Source organism: Strix aluco, chromosome 36 (assembly GCF_031877795.1).
Source record: "Strix aluco isolate bStrAlu1 chromosome 36, bStrAlu1.hap1, whole genome shotgun sequence".
Lineage (NCBI taxonomy): Eukaryota > Metazoa > Chordata > Aves > Strigiformes > Strigidae > Strix > Strix aluco.
This window is the reverse complement of record NC_133966.1, coordinates 375276-398363: the sequence shown is the minus strand read 5'-3', so window position 1 is coordinate 398363 and position 23088 is coordinate 375276. Positions and strand designations below refer to the sequence as shown.

The window sequence follows — 23088 nt, the reverse complement described above, 5'->3', positions numbered from 1 at the left end:
ACAGGCCCCATGCCCAGAGGAAGCAAATGTCCAACAGAAGCTTCGTAACTGAATTTCTCCTCCTGGCATTCGCAGACACACGGGAGCTGCAGCTCTTGCACTTCTGGCTCTTCCTGGGCATCTACCTGGCTGCGCTCCTGGGCAACGGCCTCATCATCACCGCCATCGCCTGTGACCACCACCTGCACACCCCCATGTACTTCTTCCTCCTCAACCTCTCCGTCCTTGACCTGGGGTCCATCTCCACCACTCTCCCCAAAGCCATGGACAATTCCCTCTGGGACACCAGGAACATCTCCTACTATGGATGTGTTGCACAGGTCTTTTTCTTTCTTTTTTCAATCCAAGCAGAGTTTTCCCTTCTCACCATCATGTCCTATGACCGCTATGTTGCCATCTGCAAACCCCTGCACTATGGGACCCTCCTGAGCAGCAGAGCTTGTGTGCACATGGCAGCAGCTGCCTGGGGCACTGGTTTTCTCTGGGCTGTTCTGCACACGGCCAACACATTTTCACTACCACTCTGCCAAGGCAATGCTGTGGACCAATTCTTCTGTGAAATCCCCCAGATTCTCAAGCTCTCCTTCTCACACTCCTTCCTCAGGGAAGTTGGGCTTATCGTGGTTAGTGTCTCTTTTTATTTGTCATGTTTTGTTTTCATTGTGGTGTCCTATGTGCAGATCTTCTGGGTGGTGCTGAGGATCCCATCTGAGCAGGGACGGCACAAAGCCTTTTCCACGTGCCTCCCTCACCTGGCTGTGGTTTCCCTGGTTGTCAGCACTGGCATGTTTGCCCACCTGAAGCCCCCCTCCATCTCCTCCCCAACGGTGGACCTGGTGGTGTCATTTCTGTACTCGGTGGTGCCTCCAGCATTGAACCCGCTCATCTACAGCATGAGAAACCAAGAGGTCAAGTATTCCCTGAGGAGACTATACAAATACATATCATTCCAGCATTAATAAGGTGCCCACCATCCTCATGTTACTCCCAGGAATTCAGTAAAATCCCAGCCTGTCTTTTGTCCTTGTGTTTATCTACATTGTATTTATTTCGTACATGTGATAATATTAATTGCAATTATAGAGTATTTATCTATCTTTTTCAGCTTGAAAACTTTTTTTTTTTTTCCTGTCTTCTAAGCATAATGTTCATAAGGAACAAGGCTCTTCGCATTGCTAAAGAAGCCTGAATATCATCCTTTCCCTCTCCATATCTCTTAGGTCTCTCTGGATCTGGGGTACAGCCCCAGCAGGCAGAAGGGATTCAGGAGCCAAGGGCCCAGCTGCCCCATGGAGGAGCAGCCCCAGTGCCCCTCGGGGCTGCCCCTCGCTGCCTCGGCAGGCACTGCCTCTCTGCTGCCTGTGAGCTGGGACTGCTGCTTCCCTGCAGTCACGGCCAAGGGCAGCAGCAGGACGTGGCCTTTTCTGTGCTGGGCTCTCCTTACTTCCACACTGTCCTGCTGTGCCCTTGCATTTGTGTCACCCCCAAGCTCTGGTGTAGCTTTTCACACTCCCATTGTGTCCACAGTGACATCCCTGTGGCTGCAGGCAGGAGCAGGCCATGTGAACCATGGTGTCAGAGCTGGCCTCCATGTCAGCACCACCATAACCAAAGGGACTCCTCAGGGCAGGGTCAGAAGGCTGGATGCTCCTTCCAATGCTCGAATACACCCAATTTTTTGTTCCCTCCAAAGGAATTTTACTCTTCTTGGGTATATGATGGGTTCAGGGGGACAAGCCCAGAGTCCCAGGGGGACCAAGGGCTGGACAAAGACGTCCCTTCTTGGTTGCACATGTCCATGCAGACAGCAACTTGTCTTTGATTTACCTGCCTGGCACTGTCCCACCTGCAGTGGGGCTGATGGCAGATGCCATCCTGGAAAGGAATTGGGTGTTGCCAGGAGAGCTGAGGGGATCTCCAGGGACAGTGTGTGAGCCTGGGGGGGGCAGTGTGTGGTGCCTCATAAACTGAGTGACCATCCAAGGTGGAGTCTCCTGGAGGAAAAGGTGAACCTGAGGATACCATGGTCTAATGAGGGCCCTGAAATGCCAGAAGGGGCTGTGAGGAGCCAGAAGGCAAAGGGGCACAAGACTGGAGAATGGTTCAGGACATCTTTGAGAGCCCATGGTTTGGATCTATTGAAGCCCTCCCTTGCCTTTTGTGCTTTTAGAGACACCCCATTTTCCTGCCCAGCCCCATTCTTGGCCCTTGAGCCATCCAGGGAAGATGAAAAGGCCTCAACAGCAGTTAACCCCATCTGCCTGGGTCTGGTCCCCACCCCAGCTAGGACAGGTAGTGGAGGGTCACCCCGTGTCCCCAGGGCACCATAGTCCCCCTGCTCTGCAGAGCAGCACTGCCAGCTTGGGACCCGCAGGCAGCACAGGGACAGAGCCAGGAATGGCTGGGCAGGCCAGCACGGATACACTTATGTGGGGAAAGGCTCTCTGGGGAGCAGGGATGTCACTGGAGAAGAGCAAGGGAGCATTTTTGTGCCTTCAGGGAGGAATCCATGAAAAAGAGAAACCTCTTTCTGCAGATAGGTGGGCAGGGCAAGCTGCTCTGTCACCTGGCCATGACTCTTCTGCCGGCCTGGGGCAGAGGATGACACTGAAGGGTCACAGTCAGTCTGTGGTGCCTTGTTTCAGGATCTTCTGGACCTGAGACCAGGAGTCCTGCAGTTTCACTGACCTCCATTTCCTCATGCCATGGTGAATGTTCACCCTGGAGCTGATGCAGAGACCCCTCTGCCTTCCAGCTTCTGCTGTGCCCTTCCGAGGGGCTGGGGCTGTGGGATGAGTGCCCAGAGCTCTGCAGTACCCTGCAGCCCAGACTGGGCTTCTCTGTGGGGTTAAACTGGGGAGCAGGGAGGGGAGAAGGGAAGAGCTGGAGAGGGGCTGGCCTGGGCAGGAAAGTGCACGAGAGAGGACACAGCCAATGTTAGCTGAGCTGTGTGACGATGCAAGGAGAGGACACGCTGCAGTGGGTGTGTGGTGTAGACCCAGATATCATGGAAGGGAGCCGACATATACAGGCGCAGGAAAGAGGAGGCCGGTCTGTGCCCTTTGTGGCATGGACAGACTGACAAGGTCCCCATGGCCTTCATCACCTCCAAGCCCCTCCCATCGGCCATATTCCAGCACTCACCCCAGTTTATGGGTGGTTTTCCTCTGTGCCCATCTCCTTCCTCCTGCTGGTGTTGGTGCCTCTGTTGGGGGAGGAGCCAGCCCTGACCCAGCCTCTCTTCTTGCCCAGACCTTGGCAGACCCCAGACCAGGGCTGTCTGGGAACCCTCTTCTGGGACAAATCTGCAGCTTGTCTAGGCCCAGGCTCTGGGGGGCTGTAAAAGCAGGACAGCTGGTGGCGATGGATGCTGAGGTCTCGCATAGGGAGGGTCTCTGGTGCAGAATGTTTCCTCACCCCAAACACACCCTGTCCTGGGCAGTGTCTGATGAGGGGGCCATGGGGGCATGTGTTGGGCAGTGGGGCTGCACTGGTGCAGGGATGGGTCCCAGGTGGGGGCCCATGTCACAGCGATCAGGAAGTGGAAGCAAGGACAGGCTATGAAGGAGGAATTTAGAAATATGACCTGAGCTGAGGGCATGTGTTTAGGAAAGACAAAGCTCTCCTGGAGCTGAGGGGGGCTGCAGGCAACATCCAGAGCAAAATGAAGACCTTGTCACTGTGTTTGCAGTAAAAGGCTGAAGAAGGCCCATGCGAGTTGCTGCTGAATGGGGAGGGGGTTTCACAGCATCAGAGACAGATGGGGATGAGGGACTCAACGTCACCTTTGCTCTAGTCTTTCCTGAAAAGGTCTCCCAGGCCTCTGCTCAGTGAAAGGGCTCCTACTGACACGCTTCTTCAGCCTGGAGGGGTACCGCACAGCCAGGGGGGCCTCACCTTCTTCACCATGAGGCTATCCAAGCATTGGAACAAGTCTTGGTCCCCCTGAGAGACTGTGAAGTCCTCCATGCTTGCAGGTTTTCAAGACCCAGATGGACAAAGCCCTATAAAGCTAAGAATCACCATACGCCTGACTCTGCTTTGACTGCAAGAGGACCCTGGGAGGCACTGCCTCAGACAGCTCTACATTACCCCTACACCTCACTGCATCCAGCTTTAACACCCCCAAAGGCCATTGGTCTGCACTTAGAAGCTGCTACTGGTAGGTTTTGGGAATCAGGGAAGCTGAATGCCACCTGTGACTGAAATAGATTCCCGCTCTTCATGGACAGCAAGGAGTTTCTCCTTCTGGTGCATTCCCATGCCATGTGGACTCCACCTGAAATTGGTCTCTCCTTGTTTTAGAAAACCGCTGTTTGGGTGTGAAGTGCTAAGACTTGGACAATAGGCCCAAGCCAGAGTTGACCTATAGATGAATCATGTATATTTTATAACTGATAACCATTGTGTTAACAGGTATTATACTAAGTTATAACAAACCACCTATTCTGATGTAAAAGGTGGAAGTGTTGAAACCTGAGCAACAGGCCCTGAGCCAAAACTGCTAACTCAGTATGGAGTCATTAGTGAAATATGCATAGAAGATGTAGCTTAAACATCATAAAACATGTCTATCTTGAATGTATCCTTCTTTGTGTGTGTGAGCAAGATAGCAGGGCCACAGAGACAGTCATCTGGCCCTGTGACCTGGTGTGTGACCTTACTCATAAATCAACTAGATAAGCAGGGAAACTCCCTTAGCTTCTCCCTTGAGCCCTGGCCAGGCTCTGGGGGGATCTAATGTGAGATGGAAACCAGATATTTCCGCTTAAAACAAAGGTGCCAGTTATTCTGGCTTGCTGATTTTTAGGTATATAAGGCTGGACCCACTCACAGCGGCTTTGGAAGCCTCACCTACAGGTGGACGCACTACGTATGATTTCCCACTGGCTGGGACAGGCTCTCCGAATCCTCACTGTAACCGGGGCTCCCCAGCGACTGCGGATCTGGATGATGGTAACATATGCAAGTGGTGATGTATCTTTCCTAATCACTATTCTCTCTCTCAGGCAGTAATGATTTGATGCATTACCCTGTATTTTCCTATTTGTTTGAGTGCACTACTCTGTCTTTTCTTACTGTATGTTTTCTGTGTTATTCTGTTATATTATTTAGTTATTTCTAGTAGAATACGCCTGCTCTTTTCACTCTGGTGTCTGAGTTTAATTGATATCCCTAATCAGCAAAACAGGGTGTCTGTCCAATCTTGCTCGTACAGGCTCCTCATGCCATTGATGGTGGGTCTTCAACTTCCTCCATTGTGATTCATCTTCATAAAAATTGAAATCACTTGGTTCCCTCATTGTTTGGGCCTCCAGGCACCTGGTCAGCCCTCACACAGCCTGGGTATTGGCTCACTCCTGGGCACTTCTTTCCAGGTGAGCCCCCTCCAACTTGCAGTCCCAGCTGTGGTTCTGAGGGGAGATGCTGCTTGGTGTCAGGTCTGCTCCAGAGCAGACAGGGCTGAGCAGGGTGTCCATGAGTGTGACCTGCCCTCCTGCCTGCTGCAGCTGGTCAGGGGGCTGGAACAGAGGTGTCCTCACAGCCAGTACCCAGACAGGCACCTTTGCCCTGCCTCACCGTTCCTGTTTGGACACAGGCAGGTGATGACTGACTAGGGCTGCACTCTGATAGTCATGAACAAGGCAGAACTGGATGAGGATGTGAATGCTGAGGGCAGCCATGGCTGCAGTGACCATGGCAGAGGAAAAAGACAAACAGCAGAATGACAGACTTAGCCTGCAGCACAGCACATTTCACACGGTTCAGCATCTGCTTGGCAGGATCCTGGAGATCCAAGATCCATGGAGCCCTCTTAGATCTTCAGGATAACATCAAAGTACAGAAACACCTCAGTGTGATGTTCTGTGAGTTAAACACATACTAGCTGGTGGGGATAGACAGGGATCTTCTAGATGAATAGTTCACACACCAAGAGGCATTGAAAAGGGTTGGAAGAGGAAACAGGGTGTCCAGGAGGCAGATACAGACATGGTCTTGGGTACAGGGATGCTGGCAGGAAAGGCAATAGCACAGCTGGAGTTGGAACTAGCCAGGAATGGGGAGAGCAACCAGAAGGTCTTCTGTATGTTCACTGGAAGAACAAGGAGTCGGATGATAAAAGTCTCATGGTGCATTGAGACGGGAGGTGTAGTGGTAACATCCCAGAAAATGCTGAGGTTCTCAGTATGTTCCCATCCTCTTCTCCTGGTAAGATCTGCCCCCAGACCTCCCTGGTCTTTGAGTCTCCAACCAACATCTGTGCAGGCAGGGCTGCACCCATGGCAGAGGAAGGTGTGTCTGGGGAGCACATGCACCACTTGGGCACACACAGGTACAGGGGAGCAGAGGGATATGACCAAGGGTGCTGGGAGAGCTGGGTGGGATCATTGCAAGGCTGCTCCTGGTCACCTCTGAAATGTCAGGGCAAACAGGGTGGGAAATGGCAGACATTGCACCCATTTTCAACCAGGGAAACAGGGAGCATCCATGGAACTACAGGCTGGTTAGTCATATCTCAGTCCCCAGGAAGATGATGGAGAAAATTCATTTTTGTAATTCCTTTGTCTTCACCCATCAGCTGTTCTCTCTGAGATGCTCTGGGGTAGGTGATGTACCCACAGGGTGCTTAGAAGGGTGACCCAGGACCTATGGGAACCCTTCTGGAGCATTCCTTCATCACCAGGAAAAGGATCTCCAGACACCTCAGTGGAGACAACTCCTTTGTCTTCATTGACTAGTAGGGGAAGTCCAGACAACTTGATTTGACATAGACATCTGCAGCAAGGTGTCTGATGTTGGGGGAGAGCAGTGTCCTCCCTTTCTTCACCTAAAAAGGAGTCACACTTCATGTACCCTGGAGGCAATAAAAAGGGAGTGTTCATGGATGATCCAGAGACCCCATTGAGCAGACACTGTAACACAGATGTGTAGAGACAAGTGCAAATCTGGCCACCCAAACTCAGGGTGTTTCACTGCAGGTGGTCACCCAGCTTCCCCGTATCAGGTGAGAGAGCCTGCCACCTTAGTGGTGACTCTTTGTGCAAGGGGTGAGGAGTGGCAAGGATGCTCCTGGGTGGGGAGTGGTTTTAGTGCGTTGGGACCTCTGCAAGACATAGAAATATCTGTATTTTATGCTGCAAGCCTGAGTATGATAAAAATGTTTAAAAATGTCAATAAAAATGGAACAAAGAAAAAAAGAGGAAAACAGAAGAAAAATGAATAGTTTCTCAATAGAACTTTCAGCTTTTTTACATTTTTTGGTGTTTATTTCATCTTTAATACACTTTGATATATCTGTCTTCGGGGCATTTCATGAACATATATTTAATTACAATTTTGAAAGACAAAAATATTTCCAGAACCAGGGTGGGATATAGCTACAGGGACACAGATGCCCTAAGTCACAGGGAAAAAGATGCCTGGTGGCAGTGCAGGTGTCCTGGGCCCCTCTGCCCAGTCTCTACCAGCAGCTCCCGAGGGAAATACGTCAGAGACACCAGGGCATCTGCAAGGGGCAATCGATGTCCATGGTCAGACAGCTGAGCTCTGCCTGGAAAGGGGAACAACTGCCTGACACTTTTCAAAAACACCTGAGCACCTTTTCCTCAGCTGAGATGACTGAAAACTTTGAATACAGTGATGATGTTTTTCCACCATGACCAAATGGGAATTTCTCGGAAGTGTATTAAATGAAACTGAAGCTCTGAGCTTCAGGGAGTTAGAAGCCTGCCCTTGTCTTTCAGCAGTCTAATTCTCTCTTCAGCCACCTCCTTCATTGTGTTCATATCTCTCATTTCCCATCCATCTGTCTGAAACATTGCTAGTGAGGTTCTCCCCTGGGGATGGTGAACCTCAGTGGAGGCAGCTTCCCCTTAGCACACAGCTGAGCAGTGGGGGTTGTTGTTTGTTAAACTTTCCCATGTTTTCCTTCTGTTTGTTTGCAATGAAGAGAAATTCTGCTGTGCCTGTGTGCAGCCAGGTCTGTGAGGGAAGGCAGCGGGAGCTGGTGCAGAGGAGCTGTAACCTCCAGCTGCAGCTGGGGTGGAGAAGTCTGATGTCAGGAGAAGTGCTGCAAGTCCCAGGGGGCCGATGGGAGAAATGCCCAGGCTGGGGAGGTAAGAAATCAGGTTGTCCATGCAGTGTCTGACCTCCAGGAGGAGCTGGTCCTACCCCTCCTGACAGCAGTAGGAGACCCCCTGCCTCAACATCAATTAAGAGAATGCTGCCATCACTTCTGCTGTAAACTGAAAAAGACAAGACACTTAATAGTAAAAAATACTGCTCTATTAAATGCTCAGTGAAAACTTCCCCTTTACGTACACTCCAGAGACCTCTTCAATTAGCTACCCAAGACTTGAAGACTGAAGGAAATAATTGAAAGAGACATGGCTTTTTGCATTTTAATGAGCCCCATGGTGTCTTTGGTGCTGAGACCATGAGCCTCAGACACTGAGAGGAGCCTGAACCAACAGCTGAAGAAGTCAAGATCAGAAGCAACGCCTACAGTTCCAAGGAGTGTTAATGGGTCCCACTGAGGGCCATCCCCAACAAAGCCTCCCCAGGGGCTGGTTAGAGCAGAAAGGTGGAGGCAGGAATGAGAGGTAAGCAAACACAGTGTAAAGGTGGTTCTGATGCTTAGTCCACCTTAATGTGTTGAAGCCAAAGGGCCAAAGCCTGACCCGCAGCCCCTGGGAAGGGAGATCCTGTCCCTCACCCATTGCCCAGGGCTCTTCCTGGGGCAGTGTCATGTGGCAATGTGCAGTGCCAAGGGCAGGACTATGGTATGGAACTGATGGGTCTGTTCTGGTTTGGGCAAGGAGGCCACGAGTTCTTGGTGCCATGAGGCTAAGGTTTCTCCTGGTAGGTGTTAGCTGCAGAAGCAACAACCATTGGCAAGGGGGAAAAGATTTTGGCTCTGTTGGGGGCTCTCAGCTATGCAAGAGCCTTCAACTGTCTCTACCAAAGGCTGTGCTCAGTGTCTCACACCTGCAGCTCTTTCTCTGCAGGCTCTTAACATCATCCTGATTGCCTATAGCAGATACTCACTACAGTGTAGCCCATGTGGCTCTGCCCACTAGTCCATTGCTTCTCAGCTGACTCATCACCTCTTCCCAGGCAGAGCTCCATGCATTCCCACTGCTCTCTCATGGGCAGGGCACCTCCCTTCCCTCACCTTTTCAGCCTGTCCTTCTACAATGCCAGCATCCATCCATCGCAGCACTGCAGTGGTGTCAGCAATGCCCCACATCTTTGTTATCCAAATGAGACTAGAGATCTGTCACTGCACACAGACATCTAATTCCTCTTGTTTGCTCTCCACGCTGTGAGAATTACTGTGCCAGCACTCAGAAGAGGTGTCCAGTCATGCTGATCACCCAGAAATGACAGGAGAGCATTCCATTCTGCTGTCCTGAAGCACCTCCTTCTTTATGTGCGTATTTTAAGGTGTTTCCTCCTAAGCTCTCTTTGTTTATTACCATGTCCCTTCCGATCTCATCATACAAGACCCTTTCCTTGAAAATCTGTCCCCCACTTCCTCACCTGACTGTTGGCCACTGTCTCCTTTCATCCACCCTTTCAGTTTAAAGTCTTCTTTCCAGGTTGGCCGGCCTGTTAGCAAAGGTAGTTTCGCCGCACTTGATCAGGCGAATCCCATCTCTTCCTCAGGGAGGCTATCAAGGTCATAGAAACCCATTACTAACACCAGTGGCAAAACCAATTGTCTACCTGCAGGGTCTATTCCCTTGTCAAAGCATTCACCCTCACCAGCAGGACTGAGAAGAAGATCACCTGTGCCCACCTGCCCTTGAACATTGTGTCCAGGGTCATGTCATCATGCTTGACACTTTCCACGTCTCCTGGGGCGGTATTAGTGGTGCTCGTGTGGAACAGCAGCAGGGGAAAAAATTCCAAAGTTTGGAAAAGACAGAGATGCAAGACACTGTAGGACAGCTTGTGGTGGAGACACCTATGTGCTCTAAGAAGCAAAACTTTGTGCATAATTTTATTAATTCTTCAATTCTTGAAAATAGTGAAATTTCTGAAGTAGGTCCTAAAAAAGAAAGATTTACATATTAAAGAATTTATTTTTTAAATTTTGTTTTTTCAATTTTCTTCAGTTTTCACCTTCCAGATCAAGTAAAATCTACATTTTCCAGTTTATACTGACTCTGCATGTGCCCTGATGGAGTCTGAAAATCCATGTAGGAAAAGCAAGCTTGGTGAGGTTACACACTCTACGGCCAACGTTTGTCACTATGTCCCAACACTGAGGTCTCTCTTCTCAGCCCCCTGGGCTTTTTCAGATCCAGTCTTTCTGTCTGTAGCTGAAGGTTGCAGCTCATTTGCACCAGTTCCTACCTGCTCCATTTGGAGAACTGGCTGCACAGACACTCACAGAAAGCTTTTCCTTAATTGTCAACAGAGAATAATAAAGGAAACCATAGTTCAACAAACAAACAAACAAAAGAGTCTTTTGCACCTCCCCTTTCCACAGTGGGTGACTGTATGGGGTGTATGTGACAAGGGGTTGGTAGCTGGAGGGGCTGCAAGGGGGCTTTATGGGATGAGGCCAGGGATTGCTCTGTGCCACACAGATCTGTTTCCAGCTCCACAACGGTCTCAACGCAGGACACAGATCAGCCCATCAGCAAAACTGGTCGTGCCTCTGTGAAAACATATTCAAGAAAGGACAGAAAACACCAGACCAGTTGAGCTAGAGGAAACAAACACATTAAGAAACCATGGAGGGAACACCAAGTTTGGAGAAAGAGGAGGAGGCGGTCCATGGTGGAGAAGATCTTCCCTGCAACCCATGGAGGACCATGGAGTGCCAGAGCAGAGAAAAACTGTGGGAAAGAACAAGTAGTAGAGAAAAACTGTTATGTACTGGTTGTGACCCCCAATCCCAAATGCCCCTGCATTCCTCAGGATGGGGTGAAGGAGTGAAGCTGAGCCTGGGGAAGGGAGGAGGAAAGGTGTTGTTTTAATGTTTTTCTTTTTTCCCCCATTACATGAATTCATAATTAAATCTCTGTTTTAACTGACAATAAATTGACTTGTTTTCCTCTAAGTCATGTCTTGCCCGCAATGGGAACTGGGAAATAATCTCCCTGTCCTTGTCCCAACCCAGGAGCTTTCTCATTCCCATTCTTCCTATTTTCTCCCCCATTCCGCTGGGGTGGGAAAGGCAGTGAGTGAGCAGCTGGGTGGCAGTTTGGTGATTAGCCACGGTTAACCCAGCACAGCAATGAGATGCCTCGGCTGGTGGATGAGGGGAGAGCAGCCAAGGTGTTTCACCTCCATATTAACAATTCTTTTCACGCTGCATCCCGTCAAACCCTGATAGGCAGAGTGAGGTGGACTGGAAACAGGGTGAATGGCCGGATCCAGAAGGCCATGACCAAGAGCACAAAGTCCCCTTGGGAGCAGGGCACCAGTGGTGAACCCCAGGGGCCACTGCTGAGTCCAGTCCTGTTTAACCTCTTCATTAGTGACCTGGACAACATGACAGAGTACACACTCACGGCAAATACACAAGTTCAGAATTTTCAAGACTGCAGATGATACCAAACTGGGAGGAGTGACTAATACACAAGGCAGGTGTGCTGCTGTATAGAGGGACCTGGAGAGACTGGAGAACTGGTCTGAAGTTTGACAGAGAGATATGTGAAGTCCTGCCACTGGGGAGGAATGCCCCCAGGCACCAGTACATGCTGGGGGCCAATTGGCTGGAAAGATCCTCTGCAGAGGAGGACCCAGGCGTCCTGGTGTTGACCATGAGACAGCAATGTACAATTGTGTTAAAGAAGGCCAGCGGCCTCCTGAATTGCACTAGAAAGAGCGTTATTATAAAGCCGAGGAAGATGATCCCTCTGTACTCAGTGCTGGTGAGGCCACACCTGGAGTATTTTGTCCAGTGCTGGGCTCCTCCCTACAAAAGCAATACTGGAGCAAGTCTAGCAAAGGGCCACAAAGGCAGTTAAGGGATAGAAGTGTCTTTCATGTGGAAAAAGGCTCAGAGTGCTGAGCCTGTTCAACCTGGAGAAGAGAAGGCTCAGGGGGAGCTTGTCACTGTTTCTAAATCTCTGAGAGAAGGCTCTTAAGAAAAGGCAGTCAGGCTTTGGTCAGTGGTGTTCAGTGACAGGACAGGAGGCAATGGGCATAAATTGAAAGATGGCAAATTATAGCTGAACAGAAGAAAACACTTTTTGCATTTCAAGGTGGCTGTCCACTGGACCAGGTTGCCCAGAGAGGTTGCAGAGCCACCATCCCTAGAGATACTCAAAACCCAAAGGGACGTCGTCCTGGGAAATCTGCTCTGGCTGACCCTGCTTGGCCAGGTGGTTGGACTAGACAATCTTCAGCAATCCTGTCCAACCTCAAACTATCCTGTGATTCTGCAATGCCTGGCAGCATTTCTGAGGACTTTATTGTCATTTCCCCACACTTGTTTGACTCCTGCCACCCACAGGACAGTGTCTACTCTTGGGAGGTGAAGTCCTGAGGACAGGGTTGAGCAGGGTCAACAAAAGCCAGATGTGCCTCAAATCACAGCAGTGTCCCATACCCCCACTTCCACCTTACAGCCCTTTATTTGGGTCAGAATGGATTTCTGAGGGTATCTAGTACCACAGTCTGCCCTGAGCAGATAATTTCACAGCTAGATGAGGTTGGTCAGTGCTTCTCCAGCTGAGCTGGAGATCACTAGCATGGAGATCTTTTTTTTTTTCCCTTAAGCTCACTGGACATTTCAGTGAGTCCCATCCCGACCACTGGGAGCTGCTCTGGCACCAGAGGGACTGCTGGGACTGCTGGGACCTTCACTGCCCTCCCTGCCACCCCTGGAGATTCTTGAATCCTGGTGCTCTCACAGCAAGGAGGGGAAGGGCCCTGTCTGGCTGTGGGCTGGGTATAATCCTGAGGGCCTGGCAGTGGTGCTTGGAGGGACTGGGGAGCATTTCCAAAGGCACCAGGTGGATCTCCATCTCTATCAGCTGTACTTTACTAATGGTGACATGAATCACTCTCCAGCCTCCCTTCCCTATGCCTGTTGGGTCACTGTGGTGGTTTGACGTTGGCTAAATACCAAGTACTCACCAAGTCACTCTATCACTTCCCCCCCCTTCCCCTTTTTTTCTCAACAGGGCAAAAAGGGGAAATAAAATAAGATAGGAAAAAAAAAAAACAACCCTTGTGGGTAAAACAAAAGCAGTTTTAATATAAGCAAAGTGAAGCAAAGGTCCGCACGCGGAAGCAAAAAAAGAAAACAGATTTATTCTCTACTTCCCATTAACAAATGATGTTGGGCCTTCTCAGGAAGCAGGGCTCCAATATGCGTAGTAGTTGCCTCGGAGGACCAAGGGTGACCCCACCTCCTTCCTCCTTTTTCCCAGCTTTATACTTGAGCAGACGTCATATGGTATGGAATATCCCTTTGGTCAGTTTGGGTCAGATGTCCTGGTTGTGTCCCCTACCAAGATCTTTTGTCCCTCCCAGGGTTGCTGAGTCCTCATTCACCTGCAGAAACTGGGACTGAAGGTTTCACTTTTGGTGACTCAACCTCAGAGAATCTCACACTCTGTGGGGCTCCATTCCCTGCCCACCCCAGGCACACCCTGTCCCTGGAGATTCCCCATGCTCTCCAGCCAGCTCCAGGTTCCCCTTCTGAAGGCGATGGACCACCCTCCCATGTGGGACAGGCCTGAGTATGTTCCTCAGCACCCACTCACCATCTTCTTTGTCACAAGGTGCTGGCAGAAAAGTCTGAAGTCCAGCTGCCAGCCTCAGCAGGTCACATGGTGACTGGGAGCTCTCTGCTCCTGAAGACATAAAGAATCGTAATAAAAAAACAACTTTTCAGAGTGTAATTCATTGGGTCTGTTCTTGACATCCACATTAGAAGAGCCCAGCCTTCAAGTGTTCTACTGTTGAGATACCATTTTATTTCAGAGGTTTTGTAAGAGAGTTAGAAATATTTTTACATGGGCTCCAGATGACAGAAAATATTAATGCCTCAGCAGAAGTGGGATGAATCAAAATGTTTGTGTAGGAACATAATGACACTGACAAATATGTTGATGATGATAACTGAAACATTAGCAGTAGTAATAATAGTAATGGCAAAAAAACCCAGCTCAGCCCTGCTGGGGGATACACTGAAAATCATTTGGGGAGAGGGATGGGGTGCTTATAACAGCTGCAAAATGTCCATGAAAACAGCTTCCTCAGGGCCTGCTTTCAGCTCCTGGTTCCTCATGCTGTAAATTAATGGGTTCACTGCTGGAGGCACCACTGAGTACAGAAATGATACCACTAGGTCCAGGAAAGGGGAAGAGGTAGAGGGGGGCTTCAGGTACAAAACCATGACAGTGCTGACAAAGAGGGAGACCACGGCCAGGTGAGGGAGGCACGTGGAAAAGGCTTTGAGCTGTCCCTGCTCAGAGGGGATCCTCAGCACGGCCCTCAAGATCTGCACATAGGACACCACAATGAAAACAAAACATCCAAAAGCTGAACACACACTAACCACAAGGAGCCCAACTTCCCTGAGGTAGGAGTGTGAGCAGGAGAGCTTGAGGATCTGGGGGATTTCACAGAAGAACTGGTCCACAACATTGCCTTGGCAGAGTGTAGTGAAAATGTGTTGGCCGTGTGGAACAGAGAATTGAGCAACCCAGTGCCCCAGGCAGCTGCTTCCATGTGAACACAAGCTCTGCTGCCCAAGAGGGTCCCATAGTGCAGGGGTTTGCAGATGGTAACCTAGCGGTCATAGGACATGATGGTGAGGAGAGAAAAACCTGCTCAAAAAAAGAAGAGAAAGAAAAATATTTGGGCAGCACAACCCAACTGGGAGATGTCCCTGTTGTCCCAGAGGGAATCGGCCATGGCTTTGGGGAGAGTGGTGGAGATGGAGCCCAGGTCAGGGAGGGAGAGGTTGAGGAGGAAGAAGGACATGGGGGTGTGCAGGTGATGATCGCAGGTGACGATGAGGCCGTTGCCCAGGAGGGCAGCCAGGTAGATGCCCAGAAAGAGCCAGAAGTGCAAGAGCTGCAGCTCCCATCTGTCTGCGAATGACAGGAGGAGAAATTTGGTGATGGAGCTGCCTTTGGATATTTGCTGCCTCTGGATCTGGTGGACTGTTACAGGAAGAAAAAACAGTGGCAAGCAGGTATAGAGTTCTCTGAGCAAAACCTGTGTCATTTCTTTGTAGAACCTCCCCCTACTCCACACACAAGTCTTTCTTTTGCCTCTGGGAGAACCCTTCATTCAGACTCCTGACTTGAGCTTCATTTTCTGCAGCTAATGCTGTGATTTCATGCTCTGATGGGCACACCCTCTGCCCATGGGAGCTTGAGAAGGCAGCCCTGCCCAACTGCAGTGGGTACGTGGGAATGTGGCAGGGGGAGGAGGGGCTAGGTTTGATATTAAGAATTAGTCAGATGAAATCACTCCTCATTTAGAAGGGTTTGTCAGAATCTGCACTCCTAGATCTACGGCTATGGGTGGCAGAAAGGATTTTAGGCAATTGTGTTTTCTGACATCCCCCATCATGCCGTTTGAGTGCTCTCTGAAACCAGAAATCCCGAGAAATCCTGCTGCACTCAGAGAGAATGGCTGTGAGACTGGAGAAGCAACAGGATCCCTGTGGCTTTGTAAGAGTGAAGGGAGCTGGTTGAGCCTGTTCCCAGCTGCCTTGTGCTTGCACCTTCCTGAGGTGGAGGACAATTGACCTCCCGTGTATCTCTGAAAAGACACCAGACACTGCTAAGAGCAGAGGGATCCACTGCAGATCACTCAATGTCTCACTCTTTCTCAAGGTCTCAGCATCCCACTTCTAGCCCAGGACACACACACGGCTCATTTCACCAACCCAAGAGCATTTCCTCAGTTGCAGTATCTCTGCATTTCTCTATGGGGCTTTGAGATAAACCGGAGGTGCTCTGAGATAGGTTTGCATCCTTGAGGGCAGCTCACAGCTTGGAAGGACACCTCAAGGGGATAGCCAAGTGTCCTAATGGTACTGCCTCAGTAAATAAGAGTTAGTTCATAGCCCAGCCCCAGAGATTGTATTGACCAGATCTCCACAGGTGAGAGGAAAGCTGGGACACTTGTTGCCATGGTCACAGCTGCGTGAAAGGGCCCACAAGATCAGTGTGTGACTCTGCAGCTGAAACTCCCATCCCCAGAGAGACTGACAGCAAGAACGAAATAACAACAGCAACACAGACAAGTGGAGAAACAAGTTGTGGTGGTTTAGTCCCTGCTGGGGTCTGAGACCATGCAGCCGCTGCCCCTCCCCCACAAAGGGAGTGAAATACAAAGCCCCGGGGCTGAGATAAGAAGAGGTTTAATACAGCAGTGCAACAGCAACAAAACAAACAACAATAACAATAATAACAGTGAACAGAGCAAGATATATACCGATACAGCAGTGAGAGCAGAGTGATCACATAATACACGCACCAATTCTCCCACGCTTGGGGCGCCGGGACGTGACATCAGCATGGTATATGATTAACCCGGCTAGAGGTTTCCCCCCTACTGCTGGGGAAACTTAACCTTATCCTAGCTAAACCAGGACATAATCCACCCCTTTATTCTATACCATCTGCATCACATCCAGCTGCCATTTAGTAATTAGCAATAACAAAGAAAAATTAATGAAAGCACAGTATAATTCACAGTGTGTTTTCACCCAAACTCAAGTCCCCTTGTGGTACACATCGGACCTCTCCATCCTTCTGCATCACCCACCAGGTGCACCCAGGTCCTTGAGCAAAAGCAATCCCATGGATGGGTTTGCCTTTGCCTGGCACAGGACTAACCCAGACCATTTTTCCCAGCAGATCCCTCATGCGCACCACAGGGACTTTATCCCCGTCTACGACACATCAAAGTTTTGACTGAGCCGGGCCGGTTTGATTGGCAACCCTCTTGTGTTGACTAACCAAGTGGCCTTTGTCAGATGTGTGTCCCAGTGTTTGAAGGTTCCACCCCCCATTGCTCTCAATGTAGTTTTTAACAGTCCATTGTAGTGCTCGATCTTCCCAGAGGCTGGTGCGTGGTAGGGGATGTGGTAGACCCACTCGATGCCGTGTTCTTCTGCCCAGGCATCTCTGAGGTTATTTCGGAAGTGAGTCCCATTGTCTGACTCAATCCCCTCTGGGGTGCCGTGTTATCACATGACTCAGTCTTCAAGGCCCAGGATGGTGTTCTGGGTGGTGGCGTGGGACACTGGATAAGTTTCGAGCCATCCAGTGGTTGCTTCCACTATTGTGAGCACGTGGCGCTTGCCTTGGCGGTTCTGTGGCAGTGTGATGTAGTCGATCTGCCAGGCTTCTCCATATTTATATTTCATCCATCATTCTCCATTCCACTGGGGCGTCACCTCCTGGGCTTGTTTGATTGCAGCACACGTCTCACATCCGTGGATGATCTCTGAGATGGTGTCAATGGTGAGGTCCACCCCTCGATCTCGAGCCCACCTGTATGTTGCATCTCTGCCTTGGTGGCCCGAGGTCTCATGGGCCCACCGGCCTATGAACAGTTCACCTTTGCATTGCCAGTCCAAGTCCACCTGAGCCACTTCGATCTTAGCAGCCTGGTCTGCCTGCTGGTTGTGTTGATGTTCATCAGTGGCCTGACTCTTGGGTGGGGAAGCGCCTGCTTCTAATTGCTGGACATTGGCCCATGCAGGTGGAATGTAGGACATGTCCTCTTCCATTTTCTGGAGCCTCTGAGACAGTTCCTCTACAGCTGAAACCCAGCCATGTTGGGAGGAAGGGAGATTTCCCTCATATTGCCAGAGCTGGCCAATCACTTCATCCACCAGGATGTGTCTCACCACCAGGACACTACTGCTAATGTTTTGGAATGTGCCTCTGGTCCATTTTGCAGGAACTTCCGCCACATCGACTGTGTGCAAGGGGCCTGATCTAGATCCATTGGTGACCGCTCATCATTCAGATCACCATAGACCATGTCAAACACAGGCAATTCCCTGAGGTTTTGAATGCCTTTCTCCATGTCGGTCCACTTGCCTAATCGACATAGAACATCATCCTTGTGCGTTGCACCCAGCCAGTGCCCTGCAAACAGGTAAGTTTCTATAGGGCCAAGGTGAATGCACAGAAGTTGGGATGGGGACTGTCTATGCTGACAGGGAAAGACCTGGCACAGGGAAACACCTTCCAGGAGGAAAAACTCCAGACAGCAGGGATATAGTCACGGTACGAGAGGAAATTCAAACAGAAATGTGGGAGGGAGATTTCAGAAATCTCCATATCATCCCCTCCAGTGCAGGCCCCTTTCTCTGAGCAAGCCCCCTTGCTTCCTCCTAATATTTGAAGGAGGGTCAGCTCCCTCCCATGCCTTCCACACACCTGCAGGAGGTGGGAATCTTCTTGCATCTCTTCAAGTGTGCACAAAACAGGCACCTTCATGTGAGTGTCTTTTCTCAACACCCACATAAATTAATGGAGGTGGAAGGCAGGAGTAAAGTGTTCAGGTGCAAAATCCTGGCCACATTTGAGTTGTCAGAGGCGATCCAAGGTGCACGCAGGTAACTGCAAGCTCTAATGCCAAAGTTCATAGAGACAGGGCAAGATCTTTGGGATCATGTATGAGCCTGGTGTGAAATTTCTCTGGCCAAGTGAAATGCCAGCTGATGCCCGAATACAGGCCAAAAGAACCTTTTCCTACTCTTTATGATCATGGCAGATTTTAGAGGTATTCATATGAAGGATTGCAGTAATGTACCATAGCGAGACAATAATGGCATTTTTACTGTGTTCATCCTCACATTGTCCAACAGAATTCAGGGCAGGTTCTCAACTTAACGTTCAAATCCAGGCCCAAGTAACTACATGAGGTGCCAGGGCTAGCAGGGACAGCACAGGACCTATAGGAAAACAGTTCCAATTCAGGGTGGGTGTGTCAGATGTCACAGACGGCACCATGGGGAATGCGATTTAGTGCTCATATGCCACTGACTGATGCCATCAGTCTGAGGCATCAGTCATCACCTGTCACCAGAGCATCAAGGTCTGTCCCTGGCCTATGCAATAGCTGCAGACATTGCATGGACATGAAGCACGTCACACAATGGTGTTTACTCACTCACTTGATGATAAAAGCAATGAAAAGACCAGTACTTTTCACAGTGTACCTGGATACATCTTGTCTTCAAGGACAGCATCCTCCAGGCCCAGCAATGGTCCATATCAAAACTAAATTGAACCTCAAAAAGGAATTCAAGGGCACCAAGATGAGCTTTTGGTACTTCAGGAACAGTTAAAGAGGAAAAAGAGATAATGTAGGACCACTGCTGAATTTAGTAAGAGTAGGTGTAGTTAGATCAGAGATACTCTATGTCCTCTCAGCCTCAGTTATCACTAAGAAGGTGTCCCAGGCCTCAGAGTTTTTTGGCAGAACTCTGGAGGAGAACAACCAGCAGTGGATGGGGATCAAGGCAGGGTTACTTGAGCAAACTGCACCTTTACCAGTCCATGGAAGCAGTGGGGCTGCATCCAAGGGTGATGAGAGAGTGTTTTTCCCCAGGAGGTGCTGGTCTGTTATGATCTCAGTAAGAAAAGCACTCAGACTCTGTGACGTATCTTTCACAATGCTGTCATTAGGTCTAGCACTATAAGGGGAGTAGCATGGAGGCAATCTTATGTCCCCTTAGATGGTGGGAACGGTCCTTCAACCCAAATACAGAATTATCCCATGCATAGTAAAGATTCCCCTGTTTTGGCCATTCAAGCTACTATAGGATTTTCATACAAGGAAACAACTTTATTTATCACCTCTACAGTCAAACAGAACTGATGATCTCATGAGAACTTGTTGCTGCACTGTGAGATACAGGCAAGGCCATGCAGGAGGTGTACTGGCCAGTACAGAGTGCGACCTGCCTGCAGACTTTTGTGTGACCATACGCTGCTGAGGGTGTCCTGAGGCCAAGGGATTTATGCAGCACACTGCAGCACTAACTGCTTGATGGACAATGGTCTTCTGGTCAGGATCAGTGCACAGGTTTCCCTGGGAGAAGTCTGTGACTACAGTGCCACAACTGAGATGCTGCAGCCCAAATGTGCACTGGCAGGAGGAGCCCCATGGCTTGTCACTGCACTGTGACATTTTTGTATTAAATGAGATGTGGTGGGACAGCTTGCTGAGTTTCCATTGCTTCCTGCAGTGGAAGGATACAGGCTCTGCTGGAGGGAGTGGCAGGGAGGATGAGGATTTGGGCATGTCCCGTGTGTGAAGGAGCAGCTCAGCTATATGGAGCTCCTCTATGAGATGGACAAGATGTTGAGTTAGCTTGTGTGAGTGAGGATGAGAGGAGAAATCAGTAAGGGTGACATTGTCTTGGCACGTATAAACTACTTGATCATGGACAGTGGGCAGAAAAAGCCTTCTGTCAGCAACCCAAGGAAGTCTCCAGGTTAATGAGCAGGTTCCTGTGGGGGACTGCAAGTGCCCTGGCATTCACTAGCCAGGCAAATCAACACAATGCCCACAGCCTGGGAGCTCTTGGGACGACTTCTTAGCAGAGCTGCCAGGTGGGCCAACAAGCGCGATGCTCACCTGGACCTGGTCCTGACCAACAGAGAAGAGCTAGTCAGGACTATGATAATCTGTGGTGGCACACATCGAGGGTGGCCTCGACTGTTGTGACTATGAAATAGTGAGGTCCCAGGCACCAAAAGGCAGTGAGGAAGGCCAGCAGCAGAGCACAGGCCAGTGGACTCCAGAAGAGGAGTCTGTGATGTACCTGGGAGATGATCTGAGTGGTGCTATGGGAAGCAGCTCTGAAGGGAGAAGTAGTTCAGGAAATCTGATAGACCTGACAGGAAAGACTCCTCTGAGGACAAGAAGGATCTCTCCAAATGCCCTGAAAAAGAAACAACCAACTCGTGAGGCTGCTTGTCTGAACTGATGAGGACAGAAAAGCAGCACGTGGGAGATGGAAGCAGGGGAAACTGCAAAGGGGTAATTTAGAAATCTTGCCCATGGATGTAGGGACCACATGGAAGTTCCCATAGTCTTGAAAGCTGCAGGGAAGGTTAGTGGATGCAGTCTTAGAGGGTCATGCAGAATGAGTCACACTCTGCCTGGAGGTCTGTCACAGGTGGGCACTGCAGACATTTGCATCTTGACTGCATGCCTCAGCCTAGGAAATGAGGATGTCTCCTGCTAGGGGTGGTATTACAGGTCCATCCACATGTGTCTAGATGGTGAAGACCCTACTTGAAGACATTCCTGCAACCCAAATACCTTGGGATTTATGCAGAACTGGCTATTCAAAATCAAGCATTTTATTTACCTGGTCTTTTGGCTTTGACACCTTTTCACTTTGACTCAACTCCTGAAAGCCTCTAACAAACCACATAAACCACATAAGAATTGAAAACTAAAAGAAAATTATGGTCAGGCTTTGCTCCATAGGGTTTGCTCCATAGAGTTCCTGAACTGCAGATCCTCAAAGACAAACAAGTTGTTAGAGAAGTGTAAGTCAGAAGCAAACGTCCAGGTTTCTGAGGGTGTTCTCAGGCCCTGCTGAAGTCCGTCACTGAAGAGACCATGGAGGGAATGAGCACGCAAGGTTCCTGTCCCTGGGGGCTGGTGAAGCAGGAAGTCAGCAGCACTTGGTACAGAAAGACGTTTAAATGTGGAGGCCACTGTGAAAGCCCTTGATTTGTTTCACCAAGCAGGATGGCCAAGCCCTGATGCCCATCCCTATGAGATGGGGCTCCTTTCCTTCTTGGATTGCTCAAAGCTTTTCTTGGGGACAACGTGATGTGGGAGTGCATGATGTCATGTGCAGGTCAGCAGTAGGACACCTCCCAGGCTCTATGGAGGGTGGATAAGGAGGCAGTGAGGTGCTGGAGCTGTAAGGACCTGGTGTCCTCTCATGGGGCTCAGTGGAAGAGACAGAAGCCAGAGCCCAGAGGACAAGAGTCTCAGTTCTGTTGGGGTACCAAAGCCCCACCAACGCCCATGGCCATCCCCACCACAGCTACCCTGTCCTATGCCTGGGCCTACTTCCTTACTTCCAACCCAAAGCGGTGATTTCTGCACATTTGTTAAGGCCAATGAGTTCCCCCCAACCCATCTGGTGACTTTCAAAGCCTTGCTAATTCTTATTTCTCACCCAAGATTTCCAAGCCCCAGACATGTTACAATCCTCTATTTACAGCTCTTCATCCCAGCACTGAAGTGCACATCCTCCTTCTTCTGCTGTTTCAGAATAAAAATTAAACCTATGTCATTTCAGCATGACATCCCTGCTATTTCAGATCTTTCCCTGCCTTTAACACACTCACTGCTGTGCACACGCTGCTCTCTTCCTGCATGCCCATGTCTCTCACAAACCCTTCCTCTTCCCCTGCAGTGATGGGACTTTAATGGGCTTGTGCATCCTCCAGGCTTATGGAGGTTTCCTGAGGTCAGTCCAAGGGTGGGGAGTGAAGGAGAGGAGAAGAGCAAGGTCAGCTCATGCAGATGACTGAGCACAGTGTCACGGTCCACTCAGCGGACTCGTGATGGTTTTTTTGCAACGATCTCGAAAGTGCAAAATTAAGGTGACCAACACCCAAGGGGATAGCAGTAATCAAACAGTGGAACTTTATTGTGTTGCCTGTGGAGCGGCACACGATAGTTAGAGATGGGTGAAAGGAAGGAGAAAAGTAAAGTGAAGTTTAAAGAGAGGAGGGAGAGAGGTTATAGCTACCACCGCTGATCTCACGATGTCCTAACGGTCCCGGGTCCAGCTGATGCTGCGTCGTCAATCGTCGTGGTCCTTGGTGGGGAAGCTTCCCATTTTCGTTGTCCAGAAGTCATCTTTTATGCTTAGTAACACACCTTGCTCCACCTCTGCCTCAGGGGTCTCTGCCCTTCTCAGAATTCAATTATCATCTCTCCGCCCTTCTCAAGCGAGGCCATCGCGCGTGCGCAGGGGGGAGTGTCCGAGGTGTGGTCAGTCTTGGAGGCGGGTAACCTTCAACCAGGAGGTGTGTTTTGGTATTATAATGAAGCAAAGTGCATCTAAGGTTCATGATTTCTTCATCGATATTATGG

At 49.9% G+C, this 23088-nt stretch overlaps 1 protein-coding gene across 1 annotated transcript; it reads left to right on the top strand.

Annotated features, from left to right (window-relative positions):
- The first annotated feature begins 26 nt into the window (after nucleotides 1–26).
- On the top strand, nucleotides 27–959 carry LOC141917259 (olfactory receptor 14A16-like). Its single transcript, XM_074810363.1, has one exon. The coding sequence runs from the start codon at nucleotides 27–29 to the stop codon at nucleotides 957–959; it is 933 nt and encodes a 310-aa protein (XP_074666464.1).
- The last annotated feature ends 22129 nt before the right edge of the window (nucleotides 960–23088 follow it).